At 52.0% G+C, this 25607-nt stretch overlaps 1 protein-coding gene across 1 annotated transcript in view; it reads right to left on the bottom strand.

The window, feature by feature from the left end:
• Positions 1-21142, bottom strand: part of HNF4A (hepatocyte nuclear factor 4 alpha) — a 71937-nt gene extending 50795 nt beyond the window's left edge. Inside the window, exon 1 of the mRNA XM_034787332.1 lies at positions 20988-21142. Within this exon, the coding sequence (XP_034643223.1) occupies positions 20988-21036 (49 nt within the window). The 5' untranslated portion in view covers positions 21037-21142. The remainder of the gene's footprint in view (positions 1-20987) is intronic.
• Between the last annotated feature and the right edge of the window lie 4465 nt (positions 21143-25607).

Genomic DNA, 25607 nt, shown 5'->3' with positions numbered 1-25607 from the left:
AGAACTTGAGCCTAGGGGATCGGGTGGGTAGCCTGAGTCACTGCCAGAGTGGTAACGGCCACACGGCTATTCTTAGCATGCTAGCTTGAACCGTGCTAGCATGAGTCTGCCTTCGTGGGCTGGCAGGCTCGCGCCCAGCTGCAGTGTAGTCAGACCCTTGCAGGCCTGAGATAGGATCAGTAACATGGGGGTGAATCCTCTGAGGTTCTAAACCTATTTTTCAGTCACTTTACATAAGGGAGAATGCCTTAGTCCCAGGTACTCCGGACGAGTAGGAAATGCAGACTACTTCTGGCCAGTGGCAGGGGGACCTCCGGGGGACAGACAATTCAATACAGGTTCCAAGCAGTAGCCTAGTGACTGGGATAACAGGGCTGTGGCACTAGATTCAAGCCCTGCTCCAGGGACTTTAGGGTAACAGAGAATTCAGTGCTGGCTGCCAGGAGTGCCGCCAGCTTTTTTGCCGCCCTAGGCGGCGGAAAGTCCTGCCCCCGAAATGCCGCCGCCGACAGAGGCGGTGGAAGGTCCCGCCTCTGAAATACCGCCGACAACCGGGGTGGCCGAAGATCCGGCCGCCTTGGTCGCCACCCCCCAAATGTTAGCGCCCTAGGCGACCCCTTAGGTCGCCTAATGGGTTGCGCCGGCCCTGCTGGCTGCAGCAGTTCTGGTCACCGATAAACAGCTGGCAAAATATAATGGGCAGATGTGGGCTGAGGAGAAATGTTGGATTGGGAGATTCTTAAACCAGAACAGTGCCATGATAGTTACACATGAGGTACCTGAGAGGCAGAACCCCCCTGCCTAGCCCTGAAGGATCCCTTACTGCGCTGACCCCGAGGGATGTTTTCCCAAAGCCACTGCCCGGGAGCTTTCTCGGTGCTCTCCTGTTCTCTCTGGTGGGAGTTTCAGAGCAGTCCGGCATGTGGACAGCAGATGGGGGGGGAGGGTCATTAGCACAGCTCTGCTGAATTCATCTGGATGAACTTTCACAACACCTGCTATGAAAATACCATTCTTTCCCCACTCAGCTGACTGTAAAGTTAAAGACCTAGTACCAGTACCTGGCGTCTCCTGGAGCAAGTTATAGCTGCTGCCATTCATTTTCCAGAGGATCCGTTGGGCCCCAGGAAGACGCTAGAGCAGTCTCACCCCCAGGCAGGGATTTCTACCCAGCAAGCACCACAAGGGCTGTGAACAAGGAGCCATGTTCAGTGCAAGTAACCGGGAGGCCAGCCGGAGTGTGGGCTGCAGGGATAAGCTAATCTCTTAATGCTGGTCACAATGAGATTTGATTGGAAGCAGGAGTTCATGCAATGGAGTTACAGCTTTTAAAGAGTTCTGACAAATGCTCGAACATGAATATAAGGTGGCCCAAGCTCTGCACCCTGCGAGCATGCCCTTAGGGGTGCCCTGTGCCTTCTGGGCCACCTTTTCAAAGTCTCCTAACCCTGGCCTCTGATCTGGCCCCCATGTATCTGCACACACACAGCTGCAGCTTCTGGGGGTGCACAACCGTGTGTGCAAATGCAGAGGCTGCTTATGAAAACATGCCACACTGCATTTAGCAAAATGACTCGGTGTGAGTCCGTCTCTGCAAGGTAAGGGGGAAGCGAAAGGCCTTTATTAGAAAATGTGTCTGTATAAACATCCGTAATAAAATACCTTGATACAACAACCTGTACTTGAATCTCCTGTGCTACACAGAGGGGCACAAGTTCCACAGTCCCCATTACAAAAGGATAGGGAGTGATGTAATAATCGGATGCATTGGGCTGCAGAGTGCTCTTTATATTGGCAGTCAGTGCATTAGAGCATGCTTGATATGTAGCTTTTCATCTTTAGATGTACCCCCGGGAATAAGCTCACCTTTGGGACCTCCTATGGGCTATACAGTCCTGGTCTCGTTATAGTGGCAGTGCTCTCTATATGGGGCTACTACTGAAAGCTACACATTCTGCAGCTCAGTGCTGCTGGCCAGATGGGGAAAGTTTCACTGAACGGTTTTCCTCTTGTTCACTCCCAAGTGTCATACGAGGCGCATCATATTGACCTACAAAGCCATACGTGGCCGTGGCTACCTGCACTATTGTAACAGGTAAAATCAGCAGGGGCACCTAGGCTAAGAATCCCTGCATCCAAACATTGGGGTGGGAGGAGATCCTGGGGGGGGGGGGGGGGGGGTCGCCTTTTATTCTGGAATTAGCCCTTTGCTTCAGCAGAACCTGCCAGGTGCACAGAATAAGGCTCCTTTATTTACCCAGGTTGCTGGCTGTCAGGGAGTATTTATTGTGGGCTGGGACTCTTATCGGGTTGACATTTGTCAGCAAGTTCCGTGCATTGGTTTAACCGCCAGCCCCTTCCCTAGTGAATCTATCAGAGGTGATGGTGGAACTGAAATTCGGGTCCTTCAACCTGCAACACAATCAAGAGCTTTCAGCTGGGGTGATCACAGACTGTTCCTGCCCTGGGTAGAGTGACCAGATGTCCCGATTTTATAGGGACAGTCCCGATTTTTGGGTCTTTTTCTTATATAGGCTCCTAGTATCCCCCACCCCCCGTCCTGATTTTTCACATTTGCTGTCTGGTCACTCTAGCCCTGGGGGCCTTTTGTGGTGTGGCGTGCAGGAGGGACAGGCATGGTCAGGGCTGGTAGCAAATAAGGGGATTTTCTGGCTGGCAAAGCAGAACAAGACCTTGAGAGAGCCATTGCTGGCCTTATCTCAGGAACTGGGGTGCCGTGGCCTCTATTGATCTTTCTATTCCTGTCTGGCGGCAGTGCTGCTATGACCTTTCCATGCTGGTGTACTTGCGCAGTGGGACAGAGCAGAAAATGCTGAGTTCTGACACGTCACCGCCTAAGCTGTTTGTGTGGTGGGGGGATCCTGTCCCCCTCCTGGAGGAAGGAGAGACGATGCAAGAGAGAGAGGCAACAGGGCAGCTCTTCAGTGAAGTCACCCAGACCCCTGGTGGGCGAAGGTGTTTCAGGGCAATGGATTTAATGCTCATACCCGAAAGCTGTTGTAATGTCCCTGTATTCAGGCTGGGGCTGCTGGAAATGCTCCACTCCAGGACAAGCCTAGACCATGCTTCCTTATCAGGAGGTCTCCAGGGGTGCTCGCTTCTACACTTGCTGAGCCTGCTAATCTCCTCCTGGTGGCCAGTCACTGAATCTGAGCGGTCACGTCCTTGTGCATGGGGATTTCAGAGCCCAGGTAAACAGGCTTGCCTGTTACTAGAAACCACTGAAACCCAGTTTGCAGGCTCAGGAGCTCCAAACCTCTCCCTTCTCACTCAGCCCCCACCCCACGGGAATCTTGCCTGCTCCCCTGGATTTCATCACAAACACCAAACTAAGAGCCGCTTCCCAGCGAGGATCCCTGAGATTCACAGACCTGGGGCTGTTTGACAGTTCCGTGCCCTGATCAGACAGAATCCACAGTATCAGTGTGAAACCAGATCAGTTTTGAGTTTGGCTTTGAGATCTGGAAGGTACAAGAAACACAGGGCAAGGAGGGGCCAATTGTACCCATCGGGACAGAAGCCAAAGGATACGCTCGTCACACCAATCTCTGGGGAGTGAAAGACCTACTCTGCTCCTGACACCTGTACCAGGACCAGAACAAGACCCGGAGCGACCTCACCCCCATGACTCAACCTAATTAAAGCTGAGCAGAGATGTGCTGGCTTCCTATGGCTCCTGCATCACTGTTCCTGGAGCACATCCCATTGCTATGGTCTACTGCAGCAATATAAGCGGGTCCTTCCTTTGCAAGGCTTTAAATGCCTCACAGGAGTGCCCTGCTCATTCCCATAGGGCGAATGCAATTGCCTCCGGCAGGGGTAATGTGTAAGAGACATGGGGGTCACCTCCTGATGGAGGGCACCATGGGGCTAGGCCAGGCCAAGGAGCTCCCTAGGTTCTGTGATAAATACAGATGTTGTGACCCAGAAAGAGAGGCAATGTCAGAGGAATGGTATAGGGGCTAATGTGCCTGGGGAGTTGGGGCTGAACAAAATATTTTGCTCGTGTGCCTATAGAATGTGCTGTGTCCTCAAGCTCAGCATAGCTGGGGGTGGGGTGGGGAACAGAGGTGGATCTTGGAGCCCATCAGAGCAGCAGTAAAGATTCTCTACTTTAAAGCAGCTAGAACAGTCCCCTAGGAGCCAGTCTGCCCCCTAGGATCCCTGGAGCACATTGCATTCCTGCTTTACTCCCCACCTCGCCCCAGATCACGACCTGTGCAAAGGAGAGGAGAAGCAGATGGCGTAGAGCAGTCCTGGAGCACACAGGCCAGCTCCTGGGTTTGTCTACCATCTCCCCTAGCTCCTGCCTCTGTTTTGTGTTCCCTCATCTTGTCTCTCTGGTTGGACTGGAAGCTCTTTGGGGCAGGGTCCATGGCTTTGTCCAGTTCTGCAATGTCTAGCAGCACTTTGGGATAAACAGCAAGGAGCAATGATACATCCCAGCCCAGCCCTGTGGTCAGTCCCCAGAACTGTTCTCTCTCACACCCGCCTATCTTCACCCGAGCCTCTGAGCCCAGCTCTGTGCTGTGTACTCTGAGGGGGCCTGGATACGCAGGAGCCCTGCTCGGCTCTGGGACTGATCATGCCACACCCCACTCTGTTACACTCCCTTGTCCTGGTGGGATGGGATGGACGAATGCATCAGCATTCCTGTACGGCACGGAGGAGGGGCCCAGATGTGAACTCAACTTAACTTTGTGAAAGCGCCTTCCCCCTTGTGTTCTGCACTGAAATGTAGTGCCTTGCCACCTAGATCAACAGAGAGTTCTCCGGACAGGCTCAAATGCTGCACACCCACAGGCAGGTCCCGAGCCAGTGGAACTGCTTCCAGGTGCACAGACAGCGCAGAGCCGGCAGCTGGGAGTTATGGGGCTGTAATTCCACGAGAGCTTACAGTGACCTCAGAAACGACGAGAGTGGAGCTTGAGGCACCATCCAGAGAGAAATGCCCCATCATTCAGTGTGTGTTGCAGGGGATCTGTGCCCGGGGTTCATGCTGTCACTCCCTCTCCCAGCTTCATCTTCCACTCCTACCGTGACACTGCCTCTGTCTCCAGCACCCACCGCTCCCCTCCTTGCTCTCACTATGCCACTGATCTCAGGCTGCTCCCTGTTGTTGCTACCTAACCATCACAGACAGCTCAGGCCTCCTCCACAATCCCTTGCCTGTGGTGGAGAGACTTGGAGCATCCCCTGGGGGTGGCCTTTCTACTGCTCTTGTGGCTTCTCCTTCACGCACACCCAGCTGCATAGAACCCAGGGCCCCGCTGGTGGGTTTGCTCCTGTTCCCCATCAGCACTGTGGGCAGCTGCTTTTTCAGTGTCCACAGCCTATCTGAGTGGTGACTGTTGCCAGCAGCAGACCTAGATCTCCAGTATTAACACTCCCTGCCCCCAGCAGCTGAGTGTGGGTAAGTGAAGTTAACCTGAATGGAATCCACTTCCTGGGCTGGGGCGTTTATTTCAGGAGGTGGCTGGGATGCATCCCCAGGGATGTTACTTATTTGGGGCAGAACTCACTCAGCGAGCCGGAAACCAGAGACATGACGCTTGCTGTTGGTAACAAGCACTGGCACACCCAATTGTGGTGTTTAAATGCTGCATGTGATTATTAGAACTGGGAGCACTGGCTGTTGGGAGTCTGAAAGGACAGGAAACAGGAAGGAGGGGGGAGGAGTTGAGGAGACTGGGTGAGAGTAGGGTGACCAGATCACCCAAGTCAAATATCGGGACGCGGGGGGGTGTGGTGGGAGGGGGCAGGGCAAAAAAAAAAAACCCCTTCCTCCACAAGCGCTGGAGGGAGGCCCTGGGAGATGCAGGGGAAGCGTGGGGCCGGGGTGAGTGAGAGTCCGGCCTGGCCCTGGCCCAGCTGGTGCTATCTTGCAGTGGCCCCGGAGTGGGGGCAGCAGGCCCCAGCCCCCCCGTCCCGCTCGGGTCCCGCAGGGGAATGAACGGGGCTGGGCTGCCGATGCCTCCGCCCCGGGGCCGCCGTGGGATAGCACCAGCTGGACAGCCAGCCCAGACGCGACTGGCCAGGGGCTGGGCGCACCGTGCGCGCTGCTGGGTCCCCGCAACAGGCCCGGACTCGGGGAGTTCGGGGGCGCCAGAGTCGCAGCTGCCAAGCTTGGCCATCGGCCGCTTCCTCCCCCTGCGGCAGTGGGAGCTGCAGCAGCGGCTGCTCCCAAGTCCCGCTGCCCTGGGGGGAGAACAGCCGTCGCCTGGCCCCGCGGGCCGCCCCCCTACTCTCCCTCCAGGTACTGCCCGACTGAGTCCTGCCTGCGCTCGGGGCCAGGCCAGACTCTCACTCATCGCTTCCCCTGCGTCTCCCGGGCCTCCCTCCACAAGCGCCGGAGGGAGGAGGAATGGCGAGCCTGGGGAAGAGGCGGGGATTCGGGGAGGGAGCCAATGGGGGAAGGAGGGGGCGGAGTCGGGGCGGGGGTGGGGGCGCGAGCACTTCCGGGCTCTGGAGTATTTGCTTGTTTGTCCAGTGTCCCGACCTAACATTGGGACAAACAAGGAAATATCGGGACAGTCCTGATAAAATCGGGACGTCTGGTCACCCTAGGTGAGAGTTACAGAGAGGTAAAGAGATTTCCACTGTAAATAAAGTTCTGTTGAAGTTTGTTAATACCTTGCCTGGTGGATACAACAGTTTCCCAGAATATTATGAGCATATTCTTTAACACTCATCCATAAGAAATCTTCTGAAAATGGTGTAACAGCCAAAACATATCACTTATTCTTAAATATAGATTCATTCTGTTTAATTAACCATGGACATGGGATCCCAAATAAAGCCCTGATCCTGCAAAGATTTCTACACATGCTTCATTTTACAAACTGTGATTAGTCCCACTGATTTCATGCAGGGCAGAAGTCTGTGTATCACCAGAGTGGTGATTGACATTGTAGGACCCTCTGATATTGCTCCAATTGACTGTCGTTATGCCATCACTTTAATAGACTATTTCAGCAAATGGCCTGAGGTAGCGTTTACATCGCAAATTTCTTCTGCTACAGTAATTAAGTTCCTCTCTTCAGTTTTTAGCCAGGAAGGTAACCCCAAAGAATTGGTTTCAGATAATGGTAGTCAATTTACTTCCCTGGAGTTTGAAACTTTTCTAGCAGAGAGGAACATCTTACACAGGAGGTCATCCCTATTTACCCTCAAGCCAATGGAGAAATCGAACGGTTTAACAGAAGTTTGAAAGAGAGTTTGCAAACAGCTAAACTGAAAGGGTGATTGTGGATACCCTTCACTACTGATTTCTTGCAAGCATACCGGGCTACACGACATGCCACAACGCAAAGATCACCCTCAGAGTTACTGCATGGGAAACAGATGAATACTAAACTGATCATTGCTGGATTGTTAAAGGCATGACCTGATGCCCCAAACAAGGATGATGTGAGAAAGGCAGTTGAACAGAACCAAGCAAAGTCTAAGGCTTTCACAGACAAATGGCGGGGAGCTAAGGAACCAAAGTTTGAGTGTGGTTCCTTTGTTAGAATACGAAAACCTGGAATCTTACGTAAAGGGGACCATAAATTCACAGCTCCTCTTAAAATCATAGAGAAGAAGGGACCTTACACCTATCGACTTTCTGATGGGCGGGTATGGAATGCTTCTTATCTTGCACCTGCCTATGCATCAAGAAGAGATTATGCCAACACCCAGTCTGCATTGAATGACTTCACCGTAGAACCAACACAACAAGACATTCCACTGGAACCGGGGCTTGAGAGACGGCCTGTCAGACTCAGAGGACCACCTGTCTGGACTAAAGACTATGTTATGTAGTATCTACAGTGTTTTCAGTGTAATATTCCTGCCAACAATATAGTGTCTTGTTTCATATTTGTTCCTGTGGTTAGAAGAACAATGCTTATTTTAATTTGGAAAGGTTCTTAAGAGAGGAGGGAATGTGGTGTTTAGATGCTGCATGTGATTATTAGAACTGGGAGCACTGGTTGTTGGGAGTCTGAAAGGACAGGAAACAGGAAGGACGGGGGAGGAGTTGAGGAGATGGTGAGAGTTACAGAGTGTGCAGCTACAGCTTGGTAAAGAGATTTCCACTGTAAATAAAGTTCTGTTGAAGTTTGTTAATACCTTGCTTGGTGGACACCAATTTCACATGCCATGCTCTGACCACACCTCCCATGACTAGGGGTGGGAGTGCGGGGCAGCCCAGGCTGCTTATCAGTGCACTCGGGTTGCAGTGGAACAAACACCCTTTATAAAAGCTTTTAAGAGCATATGGTGGAGAGGCTGCAGACTGGTGATTTGAGAGCTGCAGTAAAGCAAGATGTGGAGGTAGGTACCTGGGCTCTGCAAACTCCATTAAAGACTCCAGGCCTTGAGTCATAAACCTCGGGAAACCCTGTGCGGTGGATGTAGTTTGTGTTGGCAAACACTCTTAGTGGGCCCGACTATTGATTCTGAACATATAAAAGGGTGTCGTGCCACTTGTTCAGGTTTGCACAGGTTTTACAGCTCTTGTTCTGAGAAGGGCCCATGTGTTTGGTTTTTGCCTTCTTCCTCCAGGCCTTCTGTTGACACTGGCTCTGCTGAGCAGAGTGTCAATGCCATGCCAGGAAGCTGAATGTATGGCTCTCCCAACACCTCCCCCTTGCCTGGAGGCTATAAAATCTGTGACACGGCCATTTTCAGCCACAGGAGATTTTCTGTGCAGAAGGCAGGTGAAAGGTACCGGCCACCTGCAAGCATGCAGTACAGAGAGTTAAGGCTAGAAGGGACCAGCAGATCTGTCTAGTCTAGTCTAGTCTCCTCAATATCACAAGCCAGCACCAACACTCAGCACCATCACACTTACCCCAACAACAGAAATGAGACCAAAGCATTACAGCCCTCAGGAGACCGACTGTTCTGTGCCACAGGCAGAGAATAGGTGGGGCTGAGGTGCCCCAGTGTCCAAGGCCCCCACAATGGCAGGGAAATGAAAAGATCCACCCAGATAATCCTGGCAAATGACCTGCACCCGCACACTGCAGAGGAAGGTGAAAACCCCTAAGGTCACTGCCCATCTGACCTGGGGGAAAATTCCTTCCCTTATACAGCGATCAGTTAGACTTCACCCTCAGCATGTGAGCACGAACCAGCCAGCCAAGCACTGCAGACAGGAAATGCTTGGTGCCACCTCAGAGCCCTGGCCCACCTGGCCAATGTCCCATCTTCAGCCGTGGCCATCCCTGATCAGAGGTGCTGGAACTAGGGGTGCTGGGGGTGCTGCTGCACCCCCTGGCTTAAAGTGGTTTCCATAATATACAGGGTTTACAGTTTGGTTCAATGGCTTTTAGCACCCCCTACTATCAAAATTGTTCCAGGACCAAAGGAAGGAGATTTAAAAAAAAAATCTTTCCAAAATACACTGGGGGAGGAGAATCAATTCCTGACCCTTGTAGGTACCCAGCTGAAACCCTGACGCATGAGCTTTTAGGAACATAAGACATAAACTGGAAGTGAGCCCCAGGGCCGCTGAGCCCTGCCCTTTCCTGACCCTTTCCCATCCCAAGCAACCTCATCATGCAATCGCACTCATAGATTTGTCCAGCTGTCTCTGAAATCTAATTAAGTTGTTTGCCCCCACAACTCCTAGCAAACCTCACCCTCTGATAGTTATGGTATATCTACACTTCAACTGCTACAGTGGCACAGCTGCACTGCTGTAGCACTTCAGTGTAGACTCTACCCAAGCTGATGGGCTGGGTAGCTAGCCTTTGGGGTGAGGATTTAGTGCAGCTGCTCACGCCGTCAGGGTATTTGCACAGATATGTCAGGTGCGCCCCTGCATGTGCATGATTCTGAACATTTGGGCCTCACCGACCTCTTGGTTATTTTCCTCCCCCCTAGAAGAGAGTCACCACCTGCTCCTTTGCACTGCTGTTGACACTGTGTTAGGCTCACTGGATTACCAAGCGCAATAAAGTCTAAATCCTTCCTGTGCCATTTGTGTATGTATTTATGGATTAACCTGAAGCAGGCACTATGTCACATTATTTACAGCTGCCACAGGAGAACCTCGCTTACACAATGCTCAGGTGGGAGGGGAGAAGGACATTTCTAATCCCCGTCCCGTTGTGATGCTGGGAGGAGATGCTGTTCATAACCACCCCAAGAGAACAGTGGGTCCTGCTGGGAGGTCTGGCTGCTGTGGATGGGGGTGGGATTGTGTGTATCAGAATGGAGCCTCTCCTCCCTGTGTCTCTGGGATTGTTTTCTACTCCTAGATGTAACCTGACCCACCCTAGCAGAGCATGGCTCTTTGTACCCCTCTAATGGCTGCACCAATCATAGAGGTTTACTAACCCAGCAGAAGCTCATGATTTTATGTACAGAGCTGCTGGGTCCATTCCCCGCAGATGGCCCTTTACATAGCAACTAGCACTAAATCAATCATTTTGCATGGAGTCACTTCTCTTAAGCAGTTCCCCGAGAAGAGTTGGTACTCAACATTTCAGCTGGTTTGATTGGACGTGTAGGTGACAGGGTATTGTTTCGAATCAAGTTTCTGGTGCAATCACAAACCTGAAATTTGCCTTCCGTGAATATTCTACAACATTCACTGTCTCCACAGACATTCCTGCCAGGAAACTTGTTTGCTAGAATATTTGAGGAAAGCAAACACAAAAGGAGCCTGAACAAAACTATTCACTATTTTTTCCCTAGTACTTGCTCAGTTGTGAGTGTGGCAGCAGTTGCCAGAGACACACACTGAGAGGTGCCTATCAGGGTATCCATGGCACCAACACAAGGACAGTGGGGATGTGGCAGGGCACCAAGCAGCACAACCTGGTCCAGCTGGTGAGCTTTATTTAGAGACCTCAGACCACAGCTGGGCTGCCAGTCATGCAGACTGAAGTCCTCTGTCTTGCCACAAAATGAGCAGGGCTAAGCAGCAGCAGTGTGAGCTTCCTTTGTGCCACCCGGAGACTGTTCCCCCCCACCAGGAGCCACTGGGACCACCAGAGGAGAGTTTTGTCTCCCTGATCATTCAGTCCTTGGCCTTGCAGCAGTGGCATTGTTGGCTTTTTTCAGCCTCATGCCCACTAGAGGCAGGACTTGAGCTCCCAGCTGATCTCAAACAGGCCACTGAATTGACTTTCAATCACTGTCAGCCTTGGCTGGATCAGGACTGACATTGGTGACCTATGGGGGAGAGCTTTGTACCCAATTCCCAATATCCCGAACCACCCAAACTCCTTAATAACTTACAGAGTGTGATTCTGTTCCCCATTAGTGCCTGGACACATGGAGGCTGAAGGAACTTTCCTACATACTGGATATGAGTGCAGACTAGAGACCCATCATTTAAAGGCAGAGGGAAACTGGTGGGTGGGTGGATGGAACCCATCTATTCTGAGTCAGCAATGATAAGCGTCCCAGAATAGATGAGCTGCTGGCTACTGCCAGCATTTAGCACCATGTTGATTAGGCCTGCTCTGAACAAGGTTACATGAAACTGGCAACTGGGGATCCCGCTGTACTAGAGGTCCCAGCATTGCTAACATGAATGGTGCTGAGCCAGTGTTCCCAGTGGTTGGGCATTTGAAGAGAAAGTCCCTAGTGTAGACAGGGCCTTACTGTCTAAGCAAGGCCTATCAACGGGAGCTAGACAGTCACCAAGGGGATAGGGAAATGCTATTGTTAGGAGGCAAAAATATTTGCAATACAAATTTCCGCTCTGCTGTTGTGTCTTATGCTGTCCTGTGTCCCAGAGGTGGGCTGCATTTCATGGGGGCTCTGGGTATAGATTGTAAAGTGCACAAGGGACTACCATTCTGGAAGACGCTGGGTGCTATTAAGTTTATATTTAAAGAGCTATTTGACTAGGACTTCCATCAGCATGCCACGTTGCTGTTGCTTCCAAATGAAACTCACTGAGACTTAGGCTTGTCTACCCTTATCATGGATTGATGCTGTGGCGATCGATCCACCAGGGGTCGATCTAGTGAAGACCCACTAAATCGACTGCAGATCGCTCTCCCGTCAACTCTGGTACTCCACCGGAATGAGAAGTGTAAGATAAGTCGAGGGGAGAGTTTCTCCTGTTGACCCAGCACGGTGTAGACACCGCAATAAGTTGATCTAAGCTATGTTGACTCCAGCTACATTATTCACATAGCTGGAGTTGCGTAACTTAGGTCGATTTAACCCCATAGTGCAGACCTAGGGTTACCATATTTAAACATTAAAAAAAGTGGACACTCCAGGGGCCCTGGCCCCGCCCCTTCCCCAAAGTCCCCACCCCAACTCCGCCCCCTCCCCTGAGCGCCCCGCATTCCCCCTCCTCCCTCTCAGCCACGCGAAACAGCTGCCCGAGTGGTACCGGCTTCGGTTTGCCGGGCAGCCCTCAGACCTCCAGACCCTGCGCCCCCAGGCTGCACCGGGGAAGCACCCGGCTGGGGGCGCAGGGTCTGGAGGTCTGGGGGCTGCCCGGCAAACTGTGAAGCCGGTAGTGCTTGGGCAGCTCGGCTCTTCAGCTACACAGAGCTGAGATGTCTGGGGGGAGCAGCAGCCGCCGCCGCGGCGGGATAATCCACCTGCAGGTCGCAGCCTGCCGGAGCCGCTGTACGGTAAGCAGGGGACTGGGGCAGGGATGCCGGCAAAACAAAGCTGGGAGTATTTTCCCGGACATGTTCGGCTTTTTGGCAATTCCCCCCGGATGGGGATTTGAGGACCAAAAAGCCGGACATGTCCGGGAAAATCCGGACGTATGGTAACCCTAGCAGACCTGCCCTTAAAAACAGACACTGGTGGAATAAAAGATATTGCTTCTGATTCAGGGTCAGATCCTTGTTTGTCTACGCTACGTGGGAAAGTCGATCTAATCTACGCAATTTGAGTTACGTTAGTAGTGTAGCTCAAGTCAACGTAGCTTAGATCTACTTAGGGTTTACACAACGCTATGTCGGCGGGAGACGCTCTCCCGTCAACTCCCATTACTCTTCTCGTTCCGGTGAAGTACAGGAGTTGACGGGAGAGTGATCTGTGATTGATTTAGCGCTAAATCAACCACCACTGCATCGGTCGCTGCATGTCGAACCCCCCAGTAAGTGTAGACAAGAAGACCTCAAAGTAGGTTTGAAATGAGACTTTAAATGCTGCACAGGCCTGTAGTAGTTCCGGGGAGGGGCTCGTCCCTTCCTGGGGCGCCTGGAAGCCAGGCCGCCCCGCTATAAAGCGAATAACAGTTCTGAGCTCAGGCCCTTTGTGCAGGGGCTGAGCACACAATTAACAGTTCTGAGCTCAGGCCCTTTGTGCAGGGGCTGAGCACACAATTAACAGCTCCGGCCCTGGGTCAGGGCGGGGCTACACACCAATAGTCAGTCAGTGGCCCAGGCCTTGTAGCAGGGGCTGGGTCAGTTTGGGTTAGCCCAGGCCCTAGGTCAGGGCGGGGCAGCAAATCAATAGTCAGTCAGGGGCCCAGGCCCCTTGGACAGGGAGGAGGAGAGACTGCCACCCGGCGCGGGGTGGCAGGGGGGAACACAGGCCCACCCACTCCACTGTGTTCCAGCCCGGGGCCCTATCCGCAGCAGTTCGTCTGCCGCGCAGTCAGTGGGGATCCTGACCGCAACACACTGACATGGGTTCGGGGTCTGCTATCCCCGGGCCACTTCCCATCTCCTCCTCCATGGGTACCTGCTCCTCCTGCGTTCCGTCTGTTGGGTCACAGATCATGGGCTCCTCCGGGCCCCGAGCACCAGGTAGGTCTGTCGCTCCCTCTGGGCCCTCGGCGGGGGGAAGCTCAGACCGCTCCTCAGGATACCGGGCTCTCGGCAGGCTCGGCCAGTCCTCCTCAGGGTACCGGGCTCTCGGCAGGCTCGGCCAGTCCTCCTCAGGGTACCGGGCTCTCGGCAGGCTCAGGTCCGCGGGAGCTCGGGCACCAGCGTCTGTCCTCTCCCGCTGCCGGCCAGCTACTGAGCGCTGGGGCCTGGCCTTTATACTTCCTGTCCCGCCCCTTGACTTCCGGGGGGCGGGGACAGGCCGCGGTGGCTCCGCCCACTCTGGCGGCTTTTCTGGCTCATCGCTTCCTGGGGCGCCTGGAAGCCAGGCCGCCCCACTACACGGCCTCATGCTGGGTACATTTTACAGTCAATGACAGGATACTTTGCTCTCTCACCCCCTTATAAAAATGCCATGGAGTTGTGTAGAACTAGCTCAGAACATGGCAGTATCACTATTGTCAGCTGCATTGCTACCAAACTGCACACAACCCACCTTTCATCTCAAGATCTCCACGCCCCCTACAAATGCAGTAAACAAGTTCTCCTTGTGTCCCTGTACAGAGGCACTGCATGTTCTCAGCTCCCCAGGCATTTCCTTATACAATGTGGATGTTTTCATGAATAAAGAGCCTCTGAGCTCCAAGGGGCAGCACCGTAGCTATGTCCAGGGCAGCTAAAGTAAAGGACTATCCTTTGTTTAGTGTTTAAGTAGCTTTGCTTATTCCTTGATGGAGTAAGACACCCTGCTCAGCTGTTTTCTGGCAGGTAAAGCCTGCCCCAGACAGTCACAGACCTAACACCCTGGGGTGCTCATTCCCAGTTTGACAGCTGACTTTTTGGAATGAAAATAGAAACTGATTGTATGCAATGTGGGGCAGGAAGCATATCCACCCCTATATTTGTATAGCACCTGATGGCCCAGAGCTTCATCATGACCTCAGAAACAACAAAGAGTCTGGTGGCACCATCATGACCTCAGGGCGCTTCCAGAATGTTACTCACGCACTCAATCAATCATAATCATTATAGCCATATTTTTTTTAATTTAGGTGTTCAACTTCATGTGCGATTGTTTGCCTAATCTGTGTGCATAGTTACTGAGCCAGCACATGCAAATGGGGTAATTGCCAACCTCATTAGCACTTTGTTCTTCCTCTCTCCCACTGTGGTACAAGGAAAAGAAAACCCTTGACACAAATATCAATCCTAATAATACTTAGCACTTCTCTGTCACCTCTCCCATAAGGGTCTCCCATCTTTTCACTTAGCAGTACACCCAGATTACAGATGGATGTGGCCAAGTTAAGCAGTGGGGATATCAGTAACAGACCCCAGGCCTCCTGACTTCTGGTGCAGATCCCTGCTCTAACCACTAGCCCACACTGACTCCCAGGACAGAGAGATGCTGTGATAACAGTTACTGCCATGTGAGGAAAAATGCAAAGAAATGGACTGGTTTGGCTCCTCCCTCGTCTCCTAGCAATGGAGCACCAGTAAGGACCCCGGCTCCTCTTCATTGTCCAGAGAGTGGTGGGTCTCCTGCCCTACCCCTGACCTATACGGTGTCTATAAGGGTAGCCAGTGCGCTTCTTAGTCTATCTCTCCATCGCTTATCCGCTCAACAGCCTCCAACTCCTCCTTATTACCACAAACCTCAGCAGCGCCAGCAGGATGACACCATGCTGGAGAGGTATTTTCAACACATACCCCTTTCCTCTGCGTTACAGTTAGGAAGGTGCAGGCAGGCCCATCGAGAGAAATATGGGCCCTGGTACATCATGTTCCCTGGGGCCCAATCTCCTGCCATGTCTCTTTATTTACACAGACAATACAGATATTTGGGGGGGGGGGCACTGAGCTTAGGTCCCTGGTACAATTGTCTTGCCCTCCCCTCTCTCATCAGCCCTGCTGGACACATCCTTCCAACTCTGCATTACCCATGCATGCCCTTTCTGAGGAATGGCCTATAAAACGGAAGCGTTGGGATGTGGAAAACTAGCGTGCTCTGCTCTGTGAGAAGTCAGGGGATGCCTTGCTGGCCCCCCACCAAACAGCCCCCAAATAGAGACACCAGGGCATCATTGGGGTCTTTTAAATATAGCTGGGCAGAAACCAGATTTTCCATTTTCCAGAAAATTCTCCGATTTCGAATTTTTTGCTATTGCAAAATGGAAAGGAAACAAACAAACCTTTGAATTCTCCTACGAAATGAAATTCTGGGGGGAGAAATAATTTGGGGTTGATTGAAACATTTTATTGACAAAAAACCAAAACATTTTGTTCCAGTTTTGGCCTTTTAAAACATTTTTTAAAAAATTGAATTTTGGTCTGAAAAGTCATTTTGAAATGAAAAATCAAAACTCTCCATTTTGAGAAGATTGAACCAGATGTTTTGACATTATCAGAACACTTTGCTTTGGGATTTTTCCTCAATTCCATTGTAATTGACAAAAGAAAGGGAGCACAGGGCCAGAGTGACCCACGGAGGCTGAACCCACGTCTCGTCCTGCAGGACGTTGCTTCAAGACATGGGGAGCAATTTGGCGCATATTGGTGCCCGTGGCTGCTGTTGGTGCTGCCCCTGTTCGGGGGATGAACAGGATCAAGGTTTGGATGAGGCACCTTTCAACAGCCTGAAAATGTCTCCAAAAAGATCTCAAGATCTCCACTGAATGCAACCCCCGCCCCAAGGACAACGTGGAGTGTGGGCTGCCAGAAAGCTGACTGTGGCTCCCAGATCCTGCACCACCCTGCTAAGGACCAGCCCCAACGTATGCAAATGGCCAAGTTGAGCCAGCACAGACTCAGTGTAGTGGGCTCTGCTCTGCTACATCCCCTCCAATATGCCCATTTCCTCACCCAACCCCCAACGCTGGGGACAAAAAGGCGGTTGTTCTAGGAGGCAGCTATGCCACCTTCACCAGCTTTATACTGGGAAGGAGTTCCCGTGCCCAGGGGCAATTCTTCAGTGGCTATTTCTGGCTAGTTCCTGTGCACTTTGCACCACTTGAACATTATCTATCTATCTATCTATCTATCTATCTATCTATCTATCTATCTATCTATCTATCATAAAGGCTAGCCTGAAGCTTCATTTGAAGTGTGTCCATGCAGGACTAAGATTCCAGCTTTCATCTGAAGAATCCTTCCCCCAAACTCCATTTCATGCCAGACACTCCCTGGGTCCCTGCTCTCAGCCAAACCGTCCAGTGCTTGTATTTGGATAACTGTTTAACCTAACGGTGTACGAGGGCTCCCCTCCTTCTGCCAGCATTCAGTGGCTCCTCTTGCTTTGGTCTCGGAGGCTCCTTTTTTGTTGTTTTTACAGAGGCCTCGGACTCAGCTAGACTTGGCAGGTCTTTCCCGCGACAGACTTTCAAACAGCGAGTGTCTGTTGTGAGATCTCCTTTGTTTATCCATGAAACAGATGGGGAGACCAACCCTGCAGGTGGGATGTGGAGCAATTCTTCCCAAGTCTAGCTGATACGGCAGCGTTCTCCTCCCACATGTGTCCTGCACGCAACCTGCCAGCTCTTCTCGGCCTCTCGTTTGCTTTTGATCGGGGCTGGATTCTAGGAGAAAATTAGCTGCAGCAATATTTGACTCAGCTTGATTAAAAGTTCCCAGTAAATCTTCCATCTGTTGAGGCTGGCAAACCGCTGCCCATGTTAAAGCCAGATGCAAGGGGACACAATAAGTGATTTAACAGCTCATTCAGCCGTTTGCAATACTGTCAGCCAAGCAGGGCTGAAGGCAAAGACTTGCTCCTTACGGGGTAGGAGAGAGCTCTGAACCCCAAGTCAAATGCGTGTCATAAACATTTTGAGTGCAGGGAGACCCAAATAGGGGTTATCTTGCACCTCCAAGCTTCCCAGACAGGGCCTCATGGGAGAATCACTCTAATCCTTCCTGTTCTGCAGCTAAATGTACACAGCTTGATCCCTGCTAGATAAAACAGATGGGGGGATCCATTCATGAGAAGCCGGTGGCAGGAGAAAATTGCCTTAATCATTGAAAACTAGCCTGGATAAAGCGGCATTGGCAGATGCGCAAGGGGAATAATCATGCATTAGCCGGGGGGTGAGGGTGGGCAATGAGATGGCCATACCAGGGGGGCATCACACCTGCTTCTAGCACTGCAGCCACTTTCTGCAGCAAGTACAAGCTCCATCGTCGTGCTCAGCTTGACCCTCCCACTTTCAGCACTTCCTACCTACGTTACGAATTGTTGTTGTTGTTGCAGTAGGACCTAGAGGTGGGCGCATAGTAACAGATCCGCCCCTGCCCGAAGGGTTTAAATGGACAAGACAGACCAAGGGCGCGTTATCACCTTGTTTCCTTTGTGCCATCCACCCTCCACTCCTAGCTGCTCCTTTTGCTTCCTTCAGCCGCTCTCATCTTTGCACCTTTTCCCCTTGCTGCTCCTGTGCCTGCTTCTCCCCGGGCACCTCTCTCCTGCCTCCTCAGACATACCGGCCATGTCAAGCCTTTCAATGATAACCCCTCTGAGATTCCAGCACAGACCTCGGACTGTGCCATTCCCCTATGGGACTAGCTCTTCTGCATGTGTCTGAGCCGGGGTGGAAGCTCCTTGGGAGAAGGGGCCATGTCTCCGGAGGGCACTGAGCGTTCTGTATGCCCAGCAAGAACCATCATGAGCTCGGGCCTGATCCTGCAGGGTGCTCAGTGCCCTCTTGCCCTCTTGAGGTCAATAGGATCCTTGCAGGATCAGCCCCTTGTGCACATTGTTTCTGGAGGTGCCAAGATTTGTTTGAGCTGCTCACAGAACAGACGTGGTCACTGAACATCCCACGACCCTGTGGCAGCGGGACTGGGCACACAAAAGCAGGGCTTACCAGCAAAATACTGTTCATGCAAAACCGATCACCCAATTTAGCACTCACTTTTACCCACGAGGTCCTTTCCTGCCTCTAACTTCTATGGCTCTGTGAAATCAGCTGGGCTTTTTGGCCATTGAAAACTGCAGCCACACAGACCAAGGCACACAGAGGATACTCGCAGGCGGACAAGCGGACCAGACCCCCTAAACGTACTTTATGAGATGGCTTCAGTTCTCCTGCTCCACCAAATCTCACTGAGGGTGTTTAACTTATCCCAGCAGCAGTATAACAATAGGCCAGATCCTCAGGTGATGTAAACTGGCATAGCAAATGGAGTGACAGGGATTTGCACCGACTCAGGACCAGGTCCAATAAGAAGGTCCTGGAGCGATGTCTGTGCATGTCTAGAGAAAACCTATCTGGAGAATATTTAAGTGATCATCTTTTCATCCAGTTCCAGGCTGGTCAAAAGAGTGTGATCAAAATCCCACCTGGATAAATAGCTTCCAGGTGTTTGTTGGCCTATGGGCATCTTAAACGACCCTATGCCAGGGCTTAGGCTCTTTGTTCCTAATAGTGACTGCAGGGCAGGCACAAGATGTCAGACTGAACAGCTCTGGAGGCTTCTGTTTTTCCACAGAACAGGGACAGACTGGAGAGTGACAGAGCCAGTGTCCAGCCAGTGCCAGGCCAGAGGACCAGCCGTTAGTGCCACGCTCCTTGTATACGCAGGCAACCTCAAGGAACAAGCGGGATGGCTGGATGGACAGGCTCAACTGGCAGTCAAACTGGTTGTTTCACCTTCCTTGGCCCTGGCAACTTTGCCAAAGAAGCACTGGGTCCCTTAGGCCCTGCTGCAGTACAAATGAAAAATGTTAAACCTCCTGGAAGCTGGTGGGTTCAGGATAAATGTAAAAAAGCCATTGAGCTCCTTTGTAGATAGCTGAGCTAATTGGATCCTCCACCCAAAACAAGGCTTGAGTAGAAGCTGAATCATGTGGCCCAAGCAGTTGCTCCAGAAATGAATATAGCAAACACAGGGGCTGGGGCATTGACTGGTTGTGCTGCGAGTGTCTCTATGTGTGAGAGAAGCAGCAAGAAAAAACAGGGAAGCTGAGAGAAGGAGCAGAAAGCCAAAGACACAGCCAATCAGCCAGAGAAGCCCTGGGAATGGGAACCTGAGAAACAGCTAAGAGAAAGAAGAGCTTTTGGGCAGAGTGCTGGCTTAGACCTGAGGCTTGGAACTGTGAGTAAAGAAACTGTCTCCTGTTGTTTGGCTCCTGCTGTGTTCAGGGTAACGGAACTTTGTACATTCTTTGTAAATAAACAGGTTTGCGCCGAAGAAATACCTGACTCTGTCATCAATTTCTTCTCCTAATGGAAACAATCCACAGGACTCTGAATTTTAGCTACACTGCTTGGGTCAAAAAGGGGTAGTAATAATAATGAAACCAGCATCCAAAGGAGGAAAGTGACCATCACCCTCTAGTTAAAGTGAAACTCTTGGCATTTAGCATTTGGCAAAGCAAAACAGTCTCCTGGCGCTGGGGATAGTGCAGAATTGCTCATTCCGAACTGTTTTGTGTGCACAAGTAGGGTCACACCCTCCCGGCCATGCAGGGACAGTGCAGGGCCTTCTTGGCACCTCCTACGGAACCCAGATGTTCCTAACCAATAACACACCTTCTGGTGTGTGCCTCGTTCAGGCCATTTGCTGCTTGTGGGCGAAGCCCGCAGCCTGGAATCCTTTCACTAGACAATACCAACAAACCAGCCCCTCTCAATGGTCAGCCATCTCTGCCTGTTATTGGGGAAACCAGGGCTTGTTGTGACGAAAGCCTGCATTGTTACTGACCTGCCGCATGCCACCCGAGCGCTGCACAACCCACAACAGGGCCCGGCTTTCACTTTGATTTGTTCTCCCACTGGTGAAATGAACACGTCACATCAACAGGGCTCGCAGGCAGAAACCCAGTCCCTGTCCCGAGCACACCAACGTTTTGTGAGGGAGGGGACACCTCCGGCTGCGCTGCTCCGAGCGCGACAATGGCCCAGAGTCCTCCTCCCTCACACAAAGCAGAGTGAAGAGACTTCCAGCAAGAACTCTGCTTCTCTTCTCCATGCCAGTTTCCAGGCTTGGAGACCTTCCCTTACCCCCTAAATCCTTGTCCATAAAGGCCCAAATCCTGAGGGGCCTCACTCAGGCAAAATTCCTCTTCAAGTCAGTGGGAGTTTACCTGAGCAGGGCCCCAGAAGTGTAACTGCCACACACACTGCCAGCCCCTAGCCTCCTACCTTCCCTGACATTTGTTCCCACGAGCAACGACTGCCCGGAGCCAAGAGTCGCAGCAAGGAAGATGGTAACCCACATACTCACCGTACAAAGCCTCCATCTTAGCGCTTAGCTGGGCGATTACATTGACCATGTCTCGCCGACTAATTCTATAGGAACCTCAGGGCAGAAAACAGAGAATGTGTAAAATAATAAATATATGTACAAGGAGCTAGGTGAAGGCAGGAGGGGTTGTGGAGAGGGAGGGCGAGGAAACCTGCCTCTCCTGTTATCTTATTGATTCACTTAATCAGGGCTAATGTGGGTGGAGATGTTAAATAGTAACCAGGCTTTTATGGAAACCAATCTGCAAGGTGCTGCCGCTGTAGCTATAGTAACTGCTGCCAAGCTAGAAACTCAAACATGGCTTTTATTGCTCACTTTTGGGGCTCCCACTCATGCCAGGCTGACCCCAGCGCCAGGGGCCGTTGTCTCGGTACTCTCCCCGGCAGTGGTGGAAAAGTGGGCTGATGGCAGAGCTCTGCTGGCTGGGAGCTCTGAAAGGGGAAGTGGGGGGGGTGGAGAACCAGCCCAGTCTCCCAGCTCTGAGATACAGCCCTTTTTATTGCCATTGCCAAACAAAGAGAGAAAACAAAGGCTCTGTGTCTGTGTACATGGGTGAGACCGGTGCACGCCACACGTATGTGTGCCCAGGGACACATGCCTAGGCATGTGTGGGGTGGGGAGCAGAGGGTGCATATGCATATGTGTACGGGTGTGTGTGTAAATGTGTGTTTGCATTTGTGCAGGGGTGAATGTGCAGATGCACGTAAGTGCATTTATGGGAGGGGGTGCAAGACGTGTGTCCTATGTGTGTCCTGTGTATGAGGGTGTGTTTAAACATGGCTGTGTTTATAGGCAGGTGTGTGCCAATCAAATCACATCTACCACAGAACTATCCCATTAACCGGTTACCTCAGGGCAGGGAAATGTGCCACTCTATTTGGGGAGAGACTGACTCACGAATCAGGGACCACCAATTAGAGGTAGAAACTGGAGGTAAAAATTCCAGTTCAACCCCAGAGAAGAGTGACTGTGCGCTCAGTGTGACAGAGGGACACGCTCTACTGGCCACCATCCCAGTATGGGGTGGTTCTCGCTAAGGTAAGCCTACACAACTTTGGGGGTTCCTCATTGGGCTCTGCGTTGGCGCCCGTGGGTATTCACCTTCGTCCCGTTCCCCCCAGACAAGCCACCAGAACAAAGTGGGATTCTGGAAGGAAACACAGAAAAGGATTACAGCCCAGCCACCTTCCCTTTCCTTGCTGCCTGCTCCCCGCGTCAAGGCTCAGACTTCCTGCTGGGCGGGCAGTGGGTACATCCCCGCAGGGACCAGGAAGTTCACCCAGCTTGCAGCAGTTTGTAGTTCTCACTGCTGCTGCTGAAGCACACTGGACCTTGGGCTACACCTTGTAACCAGTTGCTGGGCACCTTGTGTCATCTGGCTTGTGTGCAGTATCTGTGGGCTCCTAGCAGACTTGTTGGGATACGTCCCACACAGGAGCGTCTCGCTTGACACCTGGGAAGGTGCAGTTGAGTGTTCTGCACCCAAGTGATCTTGCATGGATGCATCACCCTGGCAGGGCTGTGTTGGCTGCACAAATACACCCAGGCTTGGTGCTGCTGCATAGTAGATGCTGGTGGTGGTGGTGGTGAAATGATGCTGGGGAGATAGGGAGATCAGGCTTGGGTTAAGAAAGCCATCAGCTTGCAAGTAAAGGGTTGAGTCCAGACCCACCCAAGTCTCCAAGTGTCAAATGGCAGGCCAGAGTGGCAAGGGCTCACCCCACAGAAAACAACAATATGATCTCTGATCTGCAACTACCGCAAGCATCTTTCTGCTCATCTGTGCGTCCCCTGCAGTCCAGACTGCTACAGCCCCACAGCCGCCCCGTGCCAGGAACCAGGCACCAAGAATCACCATGGGATTCGTTCCTTGCTCCTAAGCTTTGGTAGCCACAGCTTTGAGCTGACCGTTGGTGATGACCCGGAGAGTTCTGCAGGGGGCCATCAGGACGAGGAAGGGCCAGAGAGGGAAAACTCAGGCTGTTCACTTTCCGAGCATAGTCACGTCCAGCGCCAGCTCACTGGGAGGGGCCATGTAGCCTGGGGCAAGGTGTGGGAGAGGTGTCGAGACCGCCAGTTGGGGGATGGGGTGTCTGAGGTGGGGGCACCTGCAGTTTGAGGTTGGGGGAAGGATAGAGGGGGCCTCTGAGTTTGAGACAGGAGTGTCTGATACTGATGGGTCCTGTTTGGGGCAGGGATGTGAGTCACATGGAGGCCTGTGCAGGCGGGGGTGGGTGATGTGGAGTGGCTCCATCTATTGGGAGAGAGGGTTCTACCCAGACCCTCTGGGCTGGGCTGGGATAGAGTGTCTCCTGCAGCTTGGGGTTGGGCTGTGTGATGTGCAGGCCCCCACAATGTGGGGTTAGGGGTATGATATGGAGGATGTGGGGCTTCAGATTAGGGGGGCAGGGTTGATCCAATGACTCTGAGTTCTTTTACTTTCTTTGCTTTGCATTATTGTCCCCCTTCCCTTCTTCAGGGTGGCAGCATGTGGGGGGCGAAGGGGTGTGTGTGTGTGGCCAGAAATGCTCTTGCTGGGCTTTCCCGGTCCAGTGGAGAGAGGGGGAAACCAGATGCTCAGCTCCATCCCTGGGACCTGGCTTGTCTGTCTTTCACCAGAGAGCTGAGATAGGAGGGTTTCCCCACAGCCTCCAGAGTAAGCCAGACTCTACTGAGCGTCAGGCTGCCGGGCTGAATCCTCCCATTGTCAGTGCAGATAAGAGAGGCACCGCCCTTTGTTTGCTGCTTAGCACAGGGAATCAGCATTATCTGCCCCTCAATGGCCACTGCGCAGACACTTTTCCTTAGGCCTGAAGTTGTTGTGCAGCAACTCTGAGGAGATTCACTCGCCACTAGTCATGCATCTTCATAGAGGAGAGACCTTGATTTGAGCTGGCTGAGACCCACCACACTCATTTCACTCATGACCTAGGATTTGCCCTCACATTCCCAGGTGGATAGGCCAGTGGGTTCATGAAATGTACCACTGGATTCCCTCCTACCATTGCCTGGCCTTCATGTTGCACAGCACACCTCCGTGTGCTCAGATCTCAGATGTTTGAGCCCATTCTTGCTTCCGGGTCAAGGGAACGATTCCAGCTACTAGCCCGTGCTGGCAGGGCCGGCTCTAGCGTTTTTGCCGCCCCAAGCAGGAAAAAAAATAAAATAAGCCATGATCGCGCTCGGCGGCAATTCAGCTCTACCGCCGCTTCATTCTTCGGCGGCAATTCGGCGGCAGGTCCTTCGCTCCGAGAGGAACTGAGTGACCCGCCGCCGAATTGCTGCTGAAGAGCCGGACATGCCGCCCCGCTCCATTGGCCGCCCCAAGCACCTGCTTGCTGAGCTGGTGCCTGGAGCCGGCCCTGCATGCTGGACTGGCTCCCTCACCCCCACCCATAGACTCACAGAAATGCAGGGCTGGAAGGGACTTTGAGAAATCAGCAAGTCCAGCCCCGTGTGCTCAGGCAGGACCAAGTAAACCCAGATCATCCCTGACAGGAGTTTGTCCACCATGTTCTTAAAAACCTCCAGTGACGGGCATTCCACAACCTCTCTCGGAAGCCTATTCCAGAGCTTAAATAACCTGAATAGTTAGAAAGTTTTTCTTAATACCTAACCTTAACCTCCCTTGCTGCAGATCACTTCTTGTCCTACCTTCAGCAGACACAGAAAACAATTGATCACTGTCCTCGTTATAACAGCCCTTAACATATGTGAAGATTGTTATCAAGTCCCCACTCAGTCTAAGTACGCCTTCAAGACGAGACATGCCCAGTTTTTTTAACCTTTCCTCAAAGGTCAGGTTTTTTAAAACCCTTTTATCACTTTCATTGAGCTCCTATGGACTCTCTCCAATTTGTCCATATCTTTCCTAAAGTGTGGCACTCAGGACCGGACACAGCACTCCAGCTGAGATCTCACCACTGCTGGATAGAGAGGGACAATTACTTCCCAGGTCTTATATCCAACACTCCTATTAATACACCTCCAGAATGATATTTGCCTTTTTTGCAACAGCATCACATAGTTGGCTCATATTCAGTATGTGATCCACTGTAACCCCCAGATCCTTTTCAGCAGTGCTGCCACCTGCCCAGTTATCCCCCAGTTTGTAGTTGTACAGTTGATGTTTCCTTCCTAACCGTAGTACTTTGCACTTGTCTTTATTGAATTTAATCTTGTTGATTTCAGACCAATCCTCTGATTTGTCAATTCCAATCCTGTCCCCCAACGCGCTTGCAGCCCTTCCCTGCACCACATGCTGCTGTGCTTGAGTTCCACCTGAAGACTAAGGAAACCTCCCTGACCCAACCAAATGGGCAAATTGGACAGTTCACGCATTTGGGCCTTTGGGTCAGATAAGTTCATTGGCAGGGCAGAGGGAGGTATGCCAGCCTGCAAGAGACTATGCCTGCTCTGTGTGGACTTCCTGGGCTCTCAAGTTGGCCTCCTTCCCAGCAGAGCAGCTCCTTATCCTCTCCCCCATCCAGCTGTAGTAACCCAATGAGAGACTTCAGGAAAGAATCTCACTTTTGATGCACAGCTGAATCAACCTCACTGCAATACCCTCCTTCCCCCACAAGGTGGAGCAAATTACAC

This window comes from Trachemys scripta, chromosome 12 (assembly GCF_013100865.1).
Source record: "Trachemys scripta elegans isolate TJP31775 chromosome 12, CAS_Tse_1.0, whole genome shotgun sequence".
Lineage (NCBI taxonomy): Eukaryota > Metazoa > Chordata > Testudines > Emydidae > Trachemys > Trachemys scripta.
This window is presented reverse-complemented; position numbering and strand designations above follow the sequence as displayed.